Source organism: Bufo gargarizans, chromosome 3 (assembly GCF_014858855.1).
Source record: "Bufo gargarizans isolate SCDJY-AF-19 chromosome 3, ASM1485885v1, whole genome shotgun sequence".
NCBI classification, from domain to species: Eukaryota; Metazoa; Chordata; class Amphibia; order Anura; family Bufonidae; genus Bufo; species Bufo gargarizans.
In genome coordinates, this window is record NC_058082.1 from 207,208,634 (window position 1) to 207,229,589 (window position 20,956).

The 20,956-nt window shown below is 40.7% G+C and overlaps 1 protein-coding gene across 3 annotated transcripts in view; it reads right to left on the minus strand.

Moving 5' to 3' along the window:
• Positions 1-1,755: 1,755 nt before the first annotated feature.
• The window catches only part of GAS6 (growth arrest specific 6), an 85,094-nt gene continuing 65,893 nt past the window's right edge, over positions 1,756-20,956 (minus strand). For all 3 annotated transcript variants that reach the window (XM_044287336.1, XM_044287335.1, XM_044287337.1), the window contains 9 exons: positions 20,584-20,709; positions 18,235-18,356; positions 18,034-18,152; positions 13,894-14,083; positions 8,701-8,865; positions 8,256-8,424; positions 6,814-6,986; positions 2,439-2,664; positions 1,756-2,295 (listed from right to left, as the gene is read on the minus strand). In XM_044287336.1, the coding sequence (XP_044143271.1) occupies positions 2,144-2,295; positions 2,439-2,664; positions 6,814-6,986; positions 8,256-8,424; positions 8,701-8,865; positions 13,894-14,083; positions 18,034-18,152; positions 18,235-18,356; positions 20,584-20,709 (1,442 nt within the window). In that variant the 3' untranslated portion in view covers positions 1,756-2,143. The remainder of the gene's footprint in view (positions 2,296-2,438; positions 2,665-6,813; positions 6,987-8,255; positions 8,425-8,700; positions 8,866-13,893; positions 14,084-18,033; positions 18,153-18,234; positions 18,357-20,583; positions 20,710-20,956) is intronic.

Genomic DNA, 20,956 nt, shown 5'->3' on the forward strand with positions numbered 1-20,956 from the left:
AACCTACCTAATAAAAAGGAGTGCTTGCGAAGTAAAGCTGCGATCGCTAATAAAGATCCCAAAAGCTCAAAAGTGATCTTTATAGCGGCGCAGCAATTTTACAGTGTTTTTGCAGTGATCAGGAAAAAAAAATTATGTCACTGCGGTGGAGCGGACTGAACGCAAGTGTGCGCACAAGATCAGGCCTGATCGGGCGAACACTGAGTTTTTTGTAGAGCCTAAGGTGACCCTAATGTACTTATATAGATCTGATTGCGATCAGTCTTGATCACTTACAGATACTATATAGTACTAGTGCTGATTAGCGACAGCGATGACACTAATCAGCGACTAATCAGTGACTGCGGTGCGGTGGGCTGGGCGCTAACTACCTAGCAAGTAGCTAACTACCTGGCGGTGATGAGGGACCCTTACAGGGGGGTGATCAATGACAGGGGGGTGATCAGGGAGTCTAACATGGGTGATCATGGGCTAATAAGGGGTTAATAAAGTGACAGGGTAATGTGTAATGTGTATGTGTGGTGATTGGTGCTACTTACAGAGCTGCCTGTGTCCTCTGGTGGTCGATCCAAGCAAAAGGGACCACCAGAGGAGCAGGTATATCAGACGCTATTTTCAAAATAGCGTCTGACATACCTCTTTGATTGGTCATTTAAAAAATCCACAGCCTGCCAGCCAATGATCGCGGACGGCAGGCTGCAGATGAACTTGTGAACTGCGCGATCCTGTGAACGCACGCTCCTATGAGCGCGCGTTCACAGGAAATTTCGGGTCTCACGAGATGACGCCGATCGGCGTTAGTGTGACCTGAGGGAGCCGCCGCAGTCACGCCTTTCGGCGTTAGCGAGACGAGAGGTGGTTAAACACCAAACAGAAAACCCCTTTTCCATGGACTCAATCCAATGTACAGTAATGAGATGAACCCATTTGAATACTGGTGATACACACGACTGGCAGCAGATCTCAACCTGGGCTTTAAGCCTTGGCTACGCAATGGCTTTTTGGGAATAGTAACATCATTTACGTATAGCAAAGACACTAAATATAACACATTGTTTTCAGCGACACTGCGCTTACTGCCCTAAGGAATTTTCAATTTCCTTACAACACACAAGTACTAGGTACCAAGTAAAATGTATTTTCTTAGTGAAATTGTTGGAGTCATTTTCATATTTTATGTATGTATTGTAGGCAGGTACAAGGGGTCGTCATTGATGGTAGGCATGTGTCACCGAGGTTCCTGGCCTCAGTGAAGTAATAGCGACAGCTAATGCTGATTGACACTTTTGCTATTTAGAATGGCTGTAAATAGCCGATCCAGGTCGGCTCTTATTAGGAGTAGTCCAAGTGCTGGGTGGGTGACTACTCCCCACGTTCCAGGCTGGGTTTTGACAGAACCTGGCTATCCTTAAAAAGGCAGCTGGGCTCAGCAGCAGAGAACACCTTGTGTGTTGTGATCTGAGCTGAAAAGCTGAGACCCGTGTGTTGGGAGAGCAGACCACCTAAAGCCTGCATTTAGACTGCTGTAGGCAGAACCGCCAACAAGGTGAAGTTTTTTGTTATGCATAAACTTTCTACTCTGTGTGAACAAACACCAACCCTGCAAAGAGTGTTTTTTGTTTGACCTTATGTGTGAATAAACATGGACATTTGAATTACGAACTTGTACTTTGCCTCTGTACTGCACCCGCTTATCTCAACTACCAGAGCGAATCCCCACAGTATATTCTGTTAAAAAAATCATGTAAATGTGAAAACTTTTTTAAAATATTTTTATTTTAACTTGTAAATAGTTCAATAAAAAGCCGTGTTTGCCATTACAAATATAATACATTTCCAGTTTTGCATCTCTTTTGCACAACATTCCCACAGTTCTCCCTTGATAGTAAAACTCCATAAGGAACTTTCCGCACAGGTTTTTGGGTAATTAACATTAGTTTTCTGAAATATTTACAATATATTACAATCCTTAACCAACAAAGGAGCATCTCAATCTTCTGACCCGGTGTAAAAAAAGAAAAAAATAAATCAGTAGGATCTACATCATTTCAGTGTTTTACGAAACTATACACACAATACTGCTGAATAATTTATACATGTATAAAAAAAATACTTGGTTAAAAAAAAAAAAAGTGTGATGTAACTATTTGGCAGACTTAATGGGTGGGCACGAGTGGGAGGTGATATCATTATGCTTGTGAAATGCCTCATCCAAGTCCAGGGGCTCTTGTTGAACTTTGATGGTCATGCAGCCGTGGTAGAATGCAGTGACGGGGGTACTAGTGACTTCCACATCTAGACAGAAGAATAACATCATGAATACAACAGAGAGCATGGCACCTATTTATTATATGTCTAAACTTCCAACAGCATCTTTCAGTGAATTGTAATAGCTAGTACTAGCATATGTCCCGCAGAGCCATCGCTTTCATATCTACCTGGCAGCCCTCCTACATAAGTCTTCACTCCCTGTTGCATATGGTCATTTAACGTGGAAAGAATGGCCTGTAGTTCCGATTCAAACACCTCCACTTCTCCAAGAGTCCCATCAAAGGAAAGTTGTATGTGGTCTTTGCTGGCAGATATCTCCACCGAGTGTTCTTGATTACAGACATTTACTTCTAGCCGACAAACCACAGTGTTTTTTACAGACAGGATGATGAACTGTATAGAAAGAAACAAAATAGCAACACAGCTGTCACTCCTCAAACCTGCACCAAAACCTAGGTAAAAAGCCAAAATGTATATTTTTCTGATATTTCTTAAGTAAGGAGGACCTAAAAAAAAATAATCTAACAGAAATCTTCACCAGTACAAGTAGATTTGCACTTGTAAAATTGTAAAGTAGCAATCACTGTAAATGAGAATCTGTCACCATTCATTTTCGCTGGAAACAAAGCATCTGGACTAGGAATCGGTCAGAGATGCTGGTGCCTGGCAGTACAACTGGGCCAGTCTTGCTCAGAATACTTTGTATCCTCGTTCAGCCTTGCTTTAGGGAAAGAATCTTACATTACAGTGACTGTTGCAAATGGTTCCTAATAACGTCATTTTTTTCTGTTTTGTAGTTTTATTTTCTGCAAGTGTATGAGGCTCAATAACTGGTTCACTAACACAGTAGGTGATGATTAGTTAATATAGAACAAATCCTGTAAAATAAAATGTAATCCACCAGCTAATTATTTGGCTAGTGTTGTTTTGCTACAAGGGTAGCAGCTAAAAGCTTAGAAAGGGAATGTTTCCTCAAAGACAAACTCCTGTCTGTTTGCATCTCAGGAACCAGACGCTGCATAGTCTGCACATTTTTTTGTGGGAGATGAAAAACAAATAACATTAGAGCAACACTTCTGAAGTATATCCTATCTCTTATATTCCCCCGCACCCCCCACCGAGCCCGGGGGGGCGAGAGCAGGTGGGTGCAGCACTTTCATCCTGAATATGCTGGACTCAGTCTCATGCTTGTCATTTTTTTGTAACAGATGATTAAACCATGGCAATGCTTTATACATCATACAGAATGACATGTGAACTCCGTGTCGGACTGGGATGCCTAGGGCCCACCAATAAAATGAATTCTAGGGGCCCACTGTATAACTACATGCAAATACTACCTGCTCGCACAGCGGCAGACCGCAGCAAGACGCACAAGATGATTGATTATAGAGGCCCCTGAACGATTTTGAGAAGGCAGGTCCCTGGGGAAAGAGGGTACTTTGTGACCTACAGTCATGTGAAAAAATTAGGACACCCTTTGAAAGCATGTGGTTTTTTGTAACATTTTTAATAAAAGGTTATTTCATCTCCGTTTCAACAATACAGAGAGATTAAAGTAATCCGACTAAACAAAGAAAACTGAAGAAAAGTCTTTTCAAGATCTTCTGTAAATGTCATTCTACAAAAATGCCTATTCTAACTGAGGAAAAAGATAGGACACCCTTGCCCCTAATAGCGAGTGTTACCTCCTTTGGCTGAAATAACTGCAGTGAGACGGTTCTTGTAGCCATCTACCAGTCTTCGACATCGGTCTGAGGAAATTTTACCCCACTCCTCAATGCAGAACTTTTTCAGCTGTGAGATGTTTGAGGGGTTTCTTGCACGTACAGCCCTTTTCAAGTCACCCCACAGCATCTCAATGGGATTCAAATCTGGACTTTGACTTGGCCATTCCAGGACTCTCCATTTCTTCTTTTTCAGCCAATCTTTGGTTGATTTACTAGTATGTTTTGGGTCATTGTCATGTTGCATGGTCCAGTTCCGCTTCAGCTTTAATTTTCTAACTGATGGTCTCACATGTTCTTCAAGCACCTTCTGATACACAGTAGAATTCATCGTGGATTCTATGATGGTGAGCTGACCAGGTCCTGCTGCAGCAAAGCAGCCCCAAACCATGACACTTCCACCTCCATGCTTCACAGTTGGTATGAGGTTCTTTTCTTGGAATGCTGTGTTTGGTTTACGCCAAACATGTCCTCTGCTGTTGTGTCCAAATAATTCAATTTTGGACTCATCTGTCCAAAGAACATTATTCCAGAAGTCCTGGTCTTTGTCAACTTTATCTCTGGCAAATGTCAGTCTGGCCTCGATGTTTCTCTTGGAAAGCAAAGGTTTCCTCCTTGCACACCTCCCATGCAAGTTAAACTTGTACAGTCTCTTTCTGATTGTAGAGGCATGTACTTCTACATCAACAGTAGCCAGAGCCTGCTGTAGTTCTCGAGATGACACTTTAGGGTTTTTGGAGACCTCTTTTAGCATCTTGCGGTCTGCTCTTGGGGTGAACTTGCTGGGGCGACCAGTCCTGGGCATGTTGGCAGTTGTTTTGAAAGCCCTCCACTTGTAGACTATCTTCCGGACAGTGGAATGGCTGATTTCAAAATCTTTTGAGATCTTTTTAAATCCCTTCCCAGACTCATAGGCTGCTACAATCTTTTTTCTGAAGTCCTCTGACAGCTCTTTTGCTCTCACCATGGTGCTCACTCTCACTTCAACAGTCAGGAGCACACCAAACTAAATGTCTGAGGTTTAAATAGGGCAAGCCTCATTCAACATGCAGAGTAACGATCTACTAATTATGTGCACCTGGTGTGATATACCTGTGTGAGATCTGAGCCAATTTAAGAGGGAATACATGTGAGGGTGTCCTATCTTTTTCCTCAGTTAGAATAGGCATTTTTGTAGAATGACATTTACAGAAGATCTTGAAAAGACTTTTCTTCAGTTTTCTTTGTTTAGTTGGATTACTTTAATCTCTCTGTATTGTTGAAACGGAGATGAAATAACCTTTTATTAAAAATGTTACAAAAAACCACATGCTTTCAAAGGGTGTCCTAATTTTTTCACATGACTGTACCTCTGTACCTACAAGTCATCTCAGCCACATGATGTGTCTATATAAATAAATTAGCTAGTTTCCTAAATAATCTAGCCTTTTTTGATATGGACGCTAGGATAGTTGAGATGCTGTTCGCTGTCTCTTTGTGCATAGTGCACAGGGGCGTAACGATCGCGGTAGAAGAGGGCCCGGGGAGGGAGCCCGCTGCACTCACATGTAATGGGAGTGCTCTGATGGGGCCCGGCATGAAGTACAGTGACAATGCCAGGTCCAGTCAGAGCGCTCTTCAAACATGTGAAATATGCGCCCCGGGTGCAGAGACAAGAGGGGGAGCAGAGGCGGGGGGGGGGCATGCACTCACCTGGCAGTTCTTGTCACTGCCAGGCTGTTGTCTCCAGAGTGAAGCAGAGAGTCCTCTCCGCTCCCTGCTTCACTGTTCTTCTGAGCTCCGGTGCTCCACCTGCAGGCCGCACATTGCGCTGCTGGCTGCGGGAGGAGCGCTGAAAGCCCAGAAATCGGCTTCTAGCACAGACTGCAGCGCAATGTGAGTGTGGGAGCGCGTCCTCAGGGAAGAAGGTAAGTGTGTTTTTTTTTCATAAAGCTGCAGACTGGAGGCAAAAGGGGGGCAACCAATAGAGTGAGGGGGCACAAAAGTGGACATCTTTACTGAGGGGGCACCTAATCTGGAATAACTACTGTGAGGGGGCACCTAATCTGGCATAACTACTGTGAGGGGCACATATCTGGGCATGACTACAGTGAGGGGACACAAAAGCGGGCATAACTACTGTGACAGGAATAAAGGTGGGCATAACTGCTGTGAGGGGCCACAAGCAGGACATAACTATTGTGAAGGGGCCACAAGGTGGGCTTTATTACTGTGAGGGGCCACAATGTGGGCATTAGTACTGTGTGGTAGCACTTAGGGGAAATGTCCTAGATTACCCTGCTATATATTGGCATGGCTCAGTCTTACAGGCCAGCACAGCGCCCCCTGCTGGCGATTTCACAGGGGTAGTCAACATCCCTTTCTTATGCGATTATTCTTTTTTTCTCTATCACCCCAGGGACCTTGTTCTGGATCCAGTGGGTATCACGCTGACGCCAGCGACACCCTGGATGAGGTAGGACAAGATTTTATTAGTTAGGACTGGGTGAGTGTAGTCATGCATTGGGCTTAGTGTAAAAACATTTGCCGCCTCTTTGTATAAATTGGGGGGAGGGGCCCGATCCAAAGTTTGAACTGGGGCCCAAAACACTCTAGTTACTCCACTGGTAGTGCAGTCAGTCTGTTGTGGCATGTGCCATTCAAGAGGGAACTGGGGACCCACTGGTGGATTCTCCTGTGGGCCAGTCCGATCCTCTGTGCATTCAACAACTTTAAAAATGAAACTTACTAACAAGGTCAAGGTCTCTGTACAGTATCTGCTCAAGTAAGCATACACTATCTTGTTCTCCATCTGACTTATGTAAGCATTTCTTACCTGCCGTTTCACTTTTGTAGTGGAATGATAATCGACAAGTGCTAGTGACAGAGGAATTTCCTTGTCTTCTGACACTAGAGCAAAGAGCACTCCAGTATCGGTTGCTGGATTTATCTCCGCACTGACCTCTATACTCCAGTTAGACTTATGTTGTTCTTCATTAGATAAATGCACTAGAAGAGATCAGGCAAATGTCAGAAAGAGTCTGATACATTCAGATTTCATTTTTACTTCACAGCACTGTACAGAGACTTGGGCGTACATTGTGAAATATAATGTCCCAGTTTTACACACACAATGATCAGCTAACAGTATTTTATGGTATGTAGGAGGGGGAGAACATACATAGTCTATGTAGATGTTGCCTTGGTTAAATGTGAACCTGAAGCTGCTCATACACATTAAATGTCAGTAGACTGTACTGACAAGTTAATGTGGATGGGGGTAGCCTGGGATTATTTGTTAATAGGCAAGACAGGGAAATATGTGTTGGTTGACGGCCATCTTATGTCTGAGGCCAGCTTAAAGAGGACCTTTCAAGTACCTTTCCCCGCTGATGCTGCCACCCCCTGTTTTTTTTTTTTTAAATTGCTCCTACTCCCCGCTGTGCCCCCCTGCAGTTTTCCTGCTCAGTATGGTAATACTGAGCATCGGTACAGGGAGGAGGAGACGCCAGGGTTTCTCAATGGGCGTCTCCTTCTCCCTGGCTGTGCCACGATCCAATCAGGGCGGAGAGCGTCAAAGCCAGGGTAAAAAAAAAGCAGGAGAAGGAGACTCCCATTGAGAAACGCGCCTCCTCCTCCCTGTACCGATGCTCAGTATTAGCATACTAAGGGGGGGAAGGGGGGAAGGTATTTATCTAGGATATAAAAAAAAAAAACATGGTCCTCTTTAAAGAAAATCTTTAACCATCTAGATGCTGCCCTCTCATACGGTATATTATAGTATGGTATATCTCATAGTGATTAGCACATACTATGCATAGAGTGAAAACTAATAATGAGAAATGTATCAATCATCAGAGGTGAGCAGTGCTATCCCCACAGCTCATTAATAGGACGACTTGTTTCTCACAGCACGACGTCAGTACTGAGGTTAATACCCAATAAATTTATCATAAACTACATCATAGACTGGGACAACACTGGAATCATTGTACCAGTCACCATCCTTATGCTGCCCTAAGAGAGGACGGCATAAAGGTGCTGACAGATTCCTGACTACAAACGGTGCTAGCCATGGACTTATGTCTAATTTCAAATTTATAGACCTGGTTATTTATCATTACTTAACTAGTCTGAAAAATGGCTGTGGAAAAGATTTTTCCTTGTTTAATAGTATTGTAAAGTATGCCAAATACGCTATTCAGACAATTACATCGTTTTTAAGTGTACTTTTTTTTGTAAACATCCTCATAATGTCATAAATTTTCCCTTACTTACTATAATCAATTAAGAAAAGGGCATATCCTCTTCCTGGATAAAAAGACCCTCTACCAGCAACCAAAAAGCACTGCATCTTCTCTGTCTTTTGCACAGTCTCCTGTATAGAGGTGTCTTCTCCATTCAGCCAGTTCCAGCTCCTCATACAGCCATCCATACGTGGATTCATCTGAAAGAAAAACAAATCAAAGCTAAACTATGAAAAGGAAACTGTTACCGGTAAGGTAACTTGTAATATGGATTTTATGAACGTTTAATAAAGGCTGGAGTTTATATTCTATTGGTCACTGGAATCTCTTTCTACACAGATTAACACATTTCAAGATAAAAGTTATGCCCTTTTCCCCATGGTGCACTGCCTGTAAGTAAGTAGGCAAGCAGGGTCTCTTCTGAGAACCAGTAACCCCCTCCACCCCACAAAGTTTAGCGATCAAAATTTACTTACTGGCTGAATCAGATCACTACTTTTAAAGGGAATTCCTCCTACTGTCAAATTTAGCTGGTACAAGCCTTTGTCAAATGTAAAAAGATCACCAGCCACTGCTATTTTCATGACTGCATCTTTATTGACTTTTAGCACCAAATTACGATCAAGTTCTTCAACAGAAATCTGCGGACAAAAGCACATTTAATGCGAAAGGTTAATGGGGTTTCCATGCTTAGATAGATGCACATTTTTTGAAGTATTGTTAATCACTAGCACGCTCTCTACACAACGACACAAGGTAAGTTTGTTGCTAGGGCTAGGTTCACATCCAAGGTTTGCATTTTCTTCTTCTCTCTAGGAAATGTGAAACTCATAACCAGGCATAACTTGACAAGTCTTCATAATTGGTTCTGCCAATATCAGTTGTTTTTTTTATCAAGGTCAAAGAGTGATGGAGAAACTAATAAACAGTTTTCAGTTTGTCATCAGTTTTTCAGTGGATTTACAGTATCTTACGAAAGTTTCAGGCAGGTGTGGAAAAATGCTGCAAAGTAAGAATACCTTCAAAAATTGAAGCGTTAACAGTTTATTTTTTTGTGAATGAACAGAGAAATCTAAATCAAATTAATATTTGGTGTGACCACCCTTTGCCTTCAAAATCAATTCCTCTAGGTAGATTTGCATACTGTTTCTGAAGGAACTTGCCAGGGAAGTTGTTCCAAACATTTTTTAATTTACTTTACGCACTTATATAGCGCTGACATATTCCGCAGCGCTTTGCAGACCGTATCATCACTCGCTGTCCCCAATGGGGCTCACAATCTAAGTTCCCTATCAGTATGTGGGAAAACATATAAACTCCATGCAGATGTTGTCCTTGGTCAGATTCGAACCTAGGACCCCAGTGCTGCAAGGCACCAGTGCCAACCACTGAGCCACTTGGACAACTTACTACAGATCTTCTGTGGATGCAGGCTGAATATAGTTCTTAATGATAATGGTGTGTGTGTTTTTTTTTTACTGCTGCAGAATAAATTTGGAGGCAATTAGTCACCTCTCAGATGGTATTGCATGACTGATAAGTATTTGCCTGTATCGCTGCAAAAAGAAACAGGCAACATGGAGGACAGTAGTTAAGTAAACTTAGTGCAGCAGATGAAAGACACAACATGCTTAGTTCACTTCGAAATCAGAAGGTATCCAGCAGTGCCGTGAGCTCAGAACTGGCAGAAACCAGTCGGACCCAGGTACACCCATCTACTGTTCAGAGAAATCTGGCAAGAAATTAAGTCATACCTTCGCAATGGAAACAAACCCAATAGATTTAACTATGCATGAAAACATAGAAAATGGGATGCAGAAAAATTTTACCAGCTCTGGACGGAGGACTCACAATTTGAAATATTTGTATGTAGGCTGGAGAGCGGTGCAATAATGAGTATATACACACACAACAGTGAAGCATGGTGGAGGTTCCTTGCAAGTTTGGGGCTGCATTTCAGCAAATGGAGTTAGGGATTTGGTCAGGATTCATTATCATCATCAGCCATTATGCAGTACGATCAAAAAGGCATCTGTTGGCTCCAAATTTATTCTGCAGCAGGACAATGACCACAATTCATTAAGAACTATCTTCTGCATAAAAAAAGAACCAAGGAGTCCTGGAATTGATCACATGCCCCCACAAAGCTGATGAAAATCATCTGTCTGGGAATCTGTCTAGGAGTACTTGGAGAGACGGAAGGATTTGAGCAAGGCAAGCCTACATCCACAGAAGATCTGTGGTTAGTTCTCCAAGATGTTTAGAACAACCTCCCTGCCGAGTTCCTTCAAAACCTCTGTGAAAGTGTACCTAGAAGAATTGACACTGTTTTGACGGCAAAGGGTTTCCAGTATTTATTCCGCACCTGTCTAAAACTTTTGCACAGTAGATAATTTGTATTTGTTAGTTGCCCATTTGTTTTATCAAAGTTGATGATACTGTATACACTCCTTAACTTTGAAATTGCAACATTACAAGGGACAAGTCGTAAGGTTATGCAAATTGAGGAAGTAGCAGGTGTCGCCAACATCTGCAAATGATCAAGATTAAGAACCTAGCTCCAATCAGTAGAATAAAAGCCAGATTGAAAGCAAAGGTTTTTAGCCATATGAAAAATGAATCAAGTCATGCAAAATGATTGTACGATGCCTCCTGATTGCTCATGTGCCAATTATCTCCACAAACTGAGAGGAACAGAATCCTTGAACTAAGAGACCTTAGATTTTCACTCCAGCATATCTCTACACCCTGAGGCAGAGTCTGTATGGTACTGGCAAAGCACGGTCTACGTCAGTCCCATAGAAGTAAATAGAGCAGTGGATCAACCTGTGCACTACCCACTGCATTGGAGATGTGACTCTGGGAACTCTTGTATTTGTGATCGCTGAGGGTCCCAGTGGTCAGACCCCCAAGTGATAAATTGGATAATATGCATCACCTATCCTGTGGTCAAGTAATAGACTTTTCACAGTGCAAGCCTTTCTTTATTCTGAAATTCCAAAAGCCCATGTTCTGTTTCCTGTATAAGTGATTATACGGAGATATCTGCCACTGATAAGACCGCCAAGATGGCTACTGGGTTCAGAAAGAGCAGAGATTGTAATAAATACATTAGGTTTTGCTGTAGCATTTCCATAACATTATAGATCAATGTGCTCAGCACCTCCTGTTCTATAACATGCTGGCAGCAGATCAAGATTGTATTTTCATGGTGACAGGTTCTCTTTAAGTAAATTATTACATACTGAACTGAAGTACTGATTCAAGGATACAGGTATTTAAGTATGAAAGACACAAATGTCTATTAAGTTCAGTGCTCAGATCTAGCAGTATGATCCTAAGCAATTCGATCTCCAATTTGGAAACTCACTTTCCTTCACTCTCTTCAAATTAATGATGCCCTTTTACTTCTTAGTGGCCCGGAAATCTTCTTTAAACTTTATTTGATCCAGTCTGGCAGAAAGCATTAACAGTGTTTGATTTTGCAACTCAGACTAGATGTATGTAATGTGGTAGGCAAATAGATGACTAGACATGATCCCATGCTTTGGAAATGTTTTGCATTTATGTAAAAAGAGTTGTATCGTATTCTCTGTATTTAAACTGAAAGCATTAAAAAAAACATCATAGGCAAAGAATAAAATTACAGTTTAGTATTCACCAATATGAAAAAAATCCAGTAGAAAAACAAGTAGTCCTAACATATAAAAGTAGTGAACAGAGCAGAGATGCAATACCAGAGATAGCCTGTAGCTGTGATGGCTAACCTCTGGCACTCCAGCTGTGGTAAAACTATGATTACCAAGATGCACACTTGCTTGGCTGTTCACAGAACTCCCCTGAAATGAATGGAGCATGCTGGGAGTCGTAGTTTCACCACAGCTGGAGTGCCAGAGGTTAACAATCACTGGCTACGGACAAGATGTTTGGGGGGGGGGGGGGGAGAGACAAAATCTCATACAACAAATTTTTAAATGGGTTGTCCACTTTTCGGAAATATGCGAGATCGATGAAACTCCTAATGATTAGCTGTCTGAAGAAGCCATAGCGCTCAGATGAGCGCTGTGTCCTCTTCAATGTTTACCTGCACGCTGCTGAGACTGTAGCGGCAGTGCACTTTAATTACAGTTTTTCATCCCATTAATTTGAATAAGTGTGTATATGGCGATTGCTGTTAATCAGTGATTAAGACATACTGTACACTTCACAACTGAAGTTTTGCTGAATCTTTTCCTATAAAACTATATATCTGCTCAGCTTCTCCTGCTTTATATACTCACAGATTGCACTGCAGTTTCATGGTGACAGGTCTTCTTTAAAGTAGCACTCCCAATTTTTTTCCCCCGACCTGTTAAAGGTACATGATGTAATCTGTACTGAATATAATCTTTTCACCAGTGACTGTATTTATAACCTCCCTTCTGATCCTCAGCTGTGTCATGTGACCAACTCTCGGATCTCCGACTGACACAGGACAGAAAGTCAGTTACTTCTCTATTCATTCCTATGAGACTGACATTAAGTGTCCCATAGGAATACGTAGAGAACTTACTTCCTAACACACATAAGATGCTGTGTTATTTGTGAAGTCTGAGTGCTGGTCACATGACACAGCTGAAAAGCAGAAGGAAGGTTATAACTCACAAACACACTGGTAAGAAGATTACCTTCCCTACAGTTTACCTGTGGTACCTTTCTAACAAGTTAGAGAATAAAGATTTTTGTGGGATTACTACTTTAAAGGGAACCTGTCACAATGCAAATGCAAATTAATGTCCAGTCAGGATGTTATAGAGCAAGAGGAGCTGAGCAGATTGATATATAGTTCTGTGGGGAAAGATTCAGAATAACCTATAATTCATAAATTTAAAGGCACACCTTCAGGGGCAAATTTTGGACAAAAATCTTTTTTTCAATTGGTCTTTATTAAAACTATTGAGCCATTCTGTGACAAAGGGTTAACAGTTTTTCTAGCTGTGTGAATCCCACTTTCACTATGTGCTGGTCAACCCTTATCTCTAAATTACTAAGAGGTCATAAAACACTTATTTAAGCCACATTCTTATCAGTAAGATAAGGATTGAGTTTTGATGAGTGTTTATAAGGTCTGAGAGCAGAGATAAGGAGCCTATCAGCTCCCTGTCTGACAGAGAAGAGAGAAAATTAAGATCCTTCTAGTAGAGCATCTCCGCTCTGTACAGAGAAAATGACTCATTTTTAATAGAGACCAAATGAAAAAAATATTTTAGCTTATTTTAGCTTATAATGAGTGTAATGCAATAATAAAAAATGTATTTAGGTAGCCTTTAATTCAGACTCATTCTGAGTTTCGACGTCAAGGAGGCGGTCCTATTAGTGATTGACAGCTATGTCTGTATGCACTGTCACAAATAAACACAAATTATACTGAATCTTTTCCAACAAAACTATATATGAATCTGCTCAGCTACTCCTGCTCTGTAACATGCAGCCTGCAGCTCAGACACCACGTTCAATGAGATTGGTGCCCTTTAAGGCAAAGGCAGAGTCTATGCTGTACTAGTCTATATGACAAGTAAAGGCTAAAAATCATCTAAATCATGCCATTGGGACAAACAGGCTAATGAAAATTATTTTCAGCATACTCATACACTCGTTCTGCAGAGCTTTCATATCTGGGAAATACTTACCGTTTGCCAAATGCCATGATTCATTATTGGTCCACTGCTGGTCACTCGTCCTATTCCATTATATTTCAGCTGCAGCTCAAGCTTTCCATTTCGCAGAGCAAGGACTATCCATGAGCTGTCCTGATGGCCACCAGCAAAGAAAAGGACACCTTCAGGATCAAATGTTCGAAACTCGAACTCTGCTACTAGTCTAACAACATGCAAAGAAATAAAACTGAAATTTGAAAGGGTTCATTTATTCACGTTCATAACAGACAGTATAACAACTCATATCACGGGACCAATCAAGTCAATTCAACTAGTAATACTGCCAGATGTACACATTTTGGAAAGGTAATAGAGAGGTAATACCACGAGACAAGGGTCCAAGGAAGCAAGAAGTAGTTTTGGACAAGTAAATGGATGGACCACAGAAAGGAAATATTGTATCAATGTTGTATCAATTAAATTGAACGTGTCACCACCAAATGCAGTGCAATCTGTGCTGTTATAGAGCTCTTTCTAAGCTCAGTAGCCATGTGGGTGGTGTTATCAGAGTTTGACTGCTATACAGTGGTCCCTCAAGTTACAATATTATATGGTTCCAGGAGGACCAGTGTATGATGAAATCATTGTAACTTGAGTAATCAGTTCCAAAGACCCAAAATGTCATCCAGGATAACAGAAAATGAAGATTTAATAAAAATAGGCAGATAACCAAGACAGATAAAACATGTCCTTACATATAACAGTCAGAAATAGCTGCTAACTAGCAACTAATACAGCTATTTTACCAGGGAAGTGGCCTTGATTGGTTGGATACAAGTCTGAGACATTGTATGTTGAGTCTGGTTTCAACTTAAGATGGGTCAGAAAAGAGCATTGTATGTTGAAAATATTGTATCCTGAGGCCATTGTATCCTAAAGGGGCCACTGTATATGTATACACACTAATACAGGGAATGCAGTCAATCACTGAAAAAGATGACCCATTTGGGCAACTAATCCCAGGAAGAGCAGGGATTTAAATGAACAAATTTAATGTTTTTCTAAATCTTTTGCCACAAAACTATTTAGAAATTTGCTCAGCAACTCCTACTATGTAACATGCTGCCAGCAGATTCCATTGTATTTCATGGTGACAAGTTCTCTAAGTGTCAAGTAGGGTCAGGTGACGCTTTAATGCTTTAACATCAAGTAATTTTCCATTTTGTCATTTTCATTTTTTCACTCCCTGCCTTCATAATGTTATAACCCATCACAGACTTTGCATCTGGGTGTCTGCTGTGTAAAACAGCAGGCACCCGATGGCTATGGTGCCTGCTCAGCTCCTGAGTGGTTGCCAACTTCAAAGTCCTGACTTGCGCTGCTGCATGTACAGCGCAAGTTGTTAAGGGATTAAAAGTGGATTGATAACTCTCCACAAGTAAATGCTAATGGGAACAACAGCAAACTGCTATGCCGAATCTTGTAGTCCTGTTAAGGCTGTATTCACAACTAGAGTGGAGTTTTCTTTAGGAGGTTATATAAGTGCATACAATAAATAAGTAAATGTTGCAGATTCCTTAACCACTTCATTACCTTAGTGTTTACCTCACTTCTTAACAGGCCAATTTTTCAGTTTTAGCAATGGGCCTATCTAACTGAAAATAACTACCTTATTTCTTAGTCAACCTATTTCATATTATTTTTTACAGGACACATTAGACCTTTCTTTTGTGTCATTAAATGACAGATATAATATTTAAGAAAAAAACTGAAAATTCAGAATAAATGTACATTTTTCCTTTCTTATTAATTTTAAAAATGTGTGTACATTTGTGTATTTTACACACACAAAGTGTGCTGTAGTATTGCTAAAACTAATAAATATATTTTTTTATCAAAGAAAAAGGGTAAAAAAAATGTACATGCGCATCTGTTCATGGTCTGCTATAATATGGCTAAAAGTAACAACAACTATAGCTAGAACTTTATTTATTTTATTATAGAAAAAAAAGTGAATTAACCCCTTCCTGCCACAGTCAAGACAGGAAGCGGTTAATTCACAAACAGGATTACAGTTAACTTTAAAACCAGCAGTGGTTGCTCTCACATCAAGGATCTAAGCTGTGTGCACCCCCTGTCGGCTTTTCTTCACAGTGGTTCACCCTGGGTTCACACCTGAGCGTTCCTCAAACGCGCGTTTTACGCGCGTTTTTGTCCCGCGTTTTTATGCGCGTTTTTTGTAATAGTAAACGCGCGTTTGACGCGCGTTTGTGTCATTGACTGCAGTGTCCTATGGCCACAAACGCGCGTCAAAACGCCCCAAAGAAGCTCAAGTACTTGTTTGAGCGTCGGGCGTTTTACAGCGCGTTCGTACGCGCTGTAAAACGCCCAGGTGTGAACCCTTCCCATAGGGAAGCATTGGTTTTCATGTCTTAAGCGTTTTACAGCGCGTTTGAACGTGCTGTAAAACGCTCAGGTGTGAACCCAGGGTCACTGTGACAGCCTGTCACTACAATCTCATGCCCGAGGAACACTTTGGCTGGTCTCCGGGGTCTTCACTGTGACTACAGCTGTCTAATGCAATCTGCAGCACCACAGGGAGTTGGCAGATCATAATATAACTTGCCACTTTTATATGGCAGGTTACAGTTAACAGCCTACCGCCCCAATGTATAAAGTCGTGCTGTGGTAGGCAAGTGGTTAAAAAATGGCAGACAAAATAGCACCACTTTCAGCACCATTTTGTTTGTTACAAAGACAGGCAACATGACAGAAGTCTAACATTGCAGATTAAAGTAAATGAGTCCTGTGACGAAACAAACACTACCATCATATTCATTCCTTTGACAGAGAAGAACAATGGCAGTGAGAAATCCAGATGTGAATACAGTAATATATACATATTATCTAACCTTTGAACAAGGAGTCTGGAAAAAAGAGAAACCAGTGGTCTTGTGTAGTACACCGTTAGGGATCATTCACATTGCAGCTTCTCAAGTCAGAATTTGGCACAGATTACGCACCAAAAAGCAGCTGGTGGCCATGTGGAATCCATCTTCCATGTCCTTCCTTGGCACGGTCATGGCTATAAACGACGTCCACACAAACAGCAGCGTCGCCTCCCATTGACAAGTGGAGGCGAATTCCCCGTCACCACCAGTGGCTTTTTGGTATGGAAACCACACCAAATTCTCTCTGCAAAAGCTGCTGTGTGATCATCCTCACAGTGGAAAGTCATCTTGTTTATTCGGTTTACATTCTACATGCACACTGTGAAGGGCATATGATTAGTACTCTCAACCCACTCCTTTAAAGGGACTGTCACCTTAAAGACTGTGTCTGTTCTGTAGGCAACATGGAATGGAGGAGAAGAAACTAAACAAATAAATGTATAGTTTTGTGGGAAAAGTATAACTTGTGTTTCATTAATTGAAATCCCTGCTGTGTCTATGCTTAGTAATCATGTGAGTGATCCTATTCAGTAACCGACAGCCTTCTCAGTATTTCTGTGCATATAGAGCTACCTGTCAATTACACTGGCAAGTGTCCTTTGTAACATCACATTCAATCTGACAGGCTCCCTTTAAATAAAGCAATATTGCTATATAAGCAAATTGCTATACATGATGAGTAAAATGTCTAAATATGGAGTGCCTTTAAAAAACATCAATTTTATATTAAAATGTATTGCCTATTTTTATAAAAACAGAACAATCAGAGCTATAATGGGTCAAGTCAGGAATTCAGAACGAACCTGCACAACGTCAATGCACGCTGTATGCCAATGAAGAGTGAGAAATCATAAAAAAACACTAAAGTCCTTATTACTGTTAGTGCTAGGAAACACTGCAGAGATCAGGATTGTTTCCATCACTACGGCCAAAAAGTAAAAATTCTACAGCCAAATTTAAGTCAGAATAGACTTCTGCCAATTTATTTTTTTCACCCTAATGGAGAAAACTGAAAATGTCAAGAAATGTTTTCAGAAAGAAAATCCAAGACAGGGCAGAAGGCCAAGTGTGCAGAAGCCAGAGGGAAAAGGATAGTATCCACAGTGTATAGTAATAGCGGTTAAAATAACACATTTTATATAAGCAAGATAGAAACGTAAGTCTATTCAGTGCTCTTCCTCCTGATCTCATCTTGTATCTGGTTCAGTGTAGTAGACCTCACCTGGTCAGATGCTTCCTCTTAAACCGAAGTCTGATTACAGGTGTCCCGCTGAACATCCTGCCGAGGTACAAAGACTTTATACCCTTCTCCATTGCAAAAGGAACACATGGCATTATGTCCTAGAAGCAAAAGGCAGAAAATACATCAGTTGTGAATTAGGAGCATGTCTAATGCTTCACAAAAATGCAATTTGAAGAGTACCTCGCAAGTGCTCATATCATGTGATAATTTTACTCCTCCTCGCCCATCACAGTGACATGAATAGCTTCCAGGTGTATTGACACAAGCCTGTTCACAACGATTCTCTTCACATTCATTTATATCTGTGAAGAAGATATTGCACTATGTTGATTAGGTTATTTTAAATGGTTGCTGCACTTTCAACAAAATTTGCCTAAATCCATAGTACAAGTGAATATAAGAAACTTTTTAATGTCTTACAAATGAAAAATGTCTTTCCTCCATTGTAAACTAATATTCTCTGCTGAATGTCTCTTGAGCAGCAAAACTAACTCACTGAAGGGTCAGATTAAATGAGGCCTATAGAAGTCTATAGAGAGGGGCAGGATGAAGAGTGAGCTGCTATTATCTGATAAGATATATTACAAACTTTCTTACACTCACCTTTCCTAGAGGTTTATGGAAACTGACCATGTAAGCTGCATATACATTAGTTGAGGATTATGTAAATATTATCTGTGGAACTGATTAATAAAGAATTAAGTGAGGTAAACATATGAGACTGCTGGGAGGTGTCAAAACAGAGCAGCATGCAAGGCCATTCTTTCAATCAAAATTATGCTGGAAACTGTGATGGAACCCCATTAGACCCACTTTTTGATGTGGTTGATTAGTCCCATTTGGATCCTATCTTGAATTCGGTTATAAATCAAAGCCATGCAGAGAGCACAAGTTATTTTTGAATCTCTTCTAGCTAATAAAGCAAAGACTGGAAACATTAATGTAAATTAGGAGTCATGCCACAAATGCAATGGGTGCCCCTTTTACATATTGAACAGGTTGAAGAACATCTAAAAGGTTTTTAAGGATGACTTTTCACCACTCCTGACATGCCTGTTTTAATAGCTTCATGCATTTCCCATATAATACCAATTTTGGATCATCTATTCTTATGACTCTGTGTTGTGTCTTTTTTTTCTACTAGAAGTTATGAATGGCTTTCCCGCAGTCTGCAGTAAGGGTACAGATGGGTGTTCCCAGCTGGGGGTGTGCCCCCCCATACCCAGCACAGCCTGACATTATCCAATCAGTGCTGCCAGTGTCAGGGACACACCTCCAACTGGTAACACCCATCTGCACCCTTACTGCTGGAAATTCATTTATACATTTCTAATAGAAATAACAGAGGAATGGCCCATCATAAGAGTCATAAGTCATAGATGCTCCAGAATCGTTATTACATGTGGAATGCAAGTAGTTACTTAAACCAGCATGTCAGGAGAGGTGACAGGTCCTCTTTAATGAACAATAGTACTAGTTCTCCGATTGTTATTAATGGGTTTTTAACATCACTGCCAAGAACCCCACTATACTTACAGCAATGTACGTATGTGGCGTTACCATACTACAATGGACAGCATTTAAATTTTACAAGATTGTAAGCTGTTGCAAGCAGGGCCCTCATTACTCATTTTACTTTTGGACTTGTTTGTTAATATGTAATTTTGTTTGTACATGAATGAACCCCCTGATTGCAAAGCGCTGCAGAATATATTGGCGCTGTATAAAGATTATTATTATTATTGAATAAGATTGAAAGCACATATGATGTGCAGATGCCCCCTGGGATTACTTATTGCAGCAGTGGAATAAACCCTCAGTATGATATTAGTCTAGGTTGAAATATGGCATATTATAGAAACAACATATGAAATACTGGCTAATTAAAAGGACAAGTGAACAGCAAGACCGTTCCTAGGAAGTCAGTGTTATCCTTCCCAATTTAATTGTTTAACAATTAAGGCTGAAAACATAAGCAGTGTTCACAAATGGTATGAAGTTTGTTTATAGGGAATGCAAAGTACTGAGAAAGCCTCCTCATTCCTTCCTTCCTGCAGAGAACCTTATGTGCCCTAAGGCTATTCCAGTCTTTTCTCCTGTGTCCGACACTGAGGCCTCCAACCTAAGCATACACCTTATAAACTTTACAACTAGGGATGAGCAAATCGGCTTTGGATAAAACATCCGAAGTCGATTCACAAAAAACTTTGTTCTAATACTGTACTGAGCAGGAGCTCCATACAGTATTAGAATGTATTGGCTCAGATGAGCAGACATTATTGCTTTGCGAAGTCTCGTGAGACTTCGAGCAATAACTTCATAAATTAATTTGTACTGTAAAAACACATTTCCCAAACTCTGGTTCGGTTCCAAGGAACCAAGTCGATTCGCTCATCCCTATTTACAACACTGCCTTTCCTCATACTCCTAATACTAGCAATCCTAATGGGGAGAAAAAACTTGTCCAAACATGCTAGTTTTTCATCTTTAGGTAATATCCCTTTTACTGTCAAGAAAATTACATCATACCTTGGCAACTTTTAGTTGATTCGTCATATATGAAACCTTCTTCACATAGACATGTGTAAGCACTGGGTATGTTCTTGCATTTTGCTGTTCCGCAGATGCCTGGTGATATTTTACATTCATCAATATCTACAAAAAAAATTATGTTTTCTGTTATTTAAAGCAATACAAATATTTCAAAGTAGTAACACTGCAAGCACATGCCTACTATTTAAAAGGGATACTCCAGTCCTGCAAAATAAATGGTGTTCTTTGTATGATGAAATGTTCTACAATATACTTCCTGTATTGAGTCTTCATGGGTTTTAAGAGGTTCGCTCACGGTCATTTAATAGGAGCCTCTGTTGAGCAGGAGACGCAATGGTGGTCATTTACA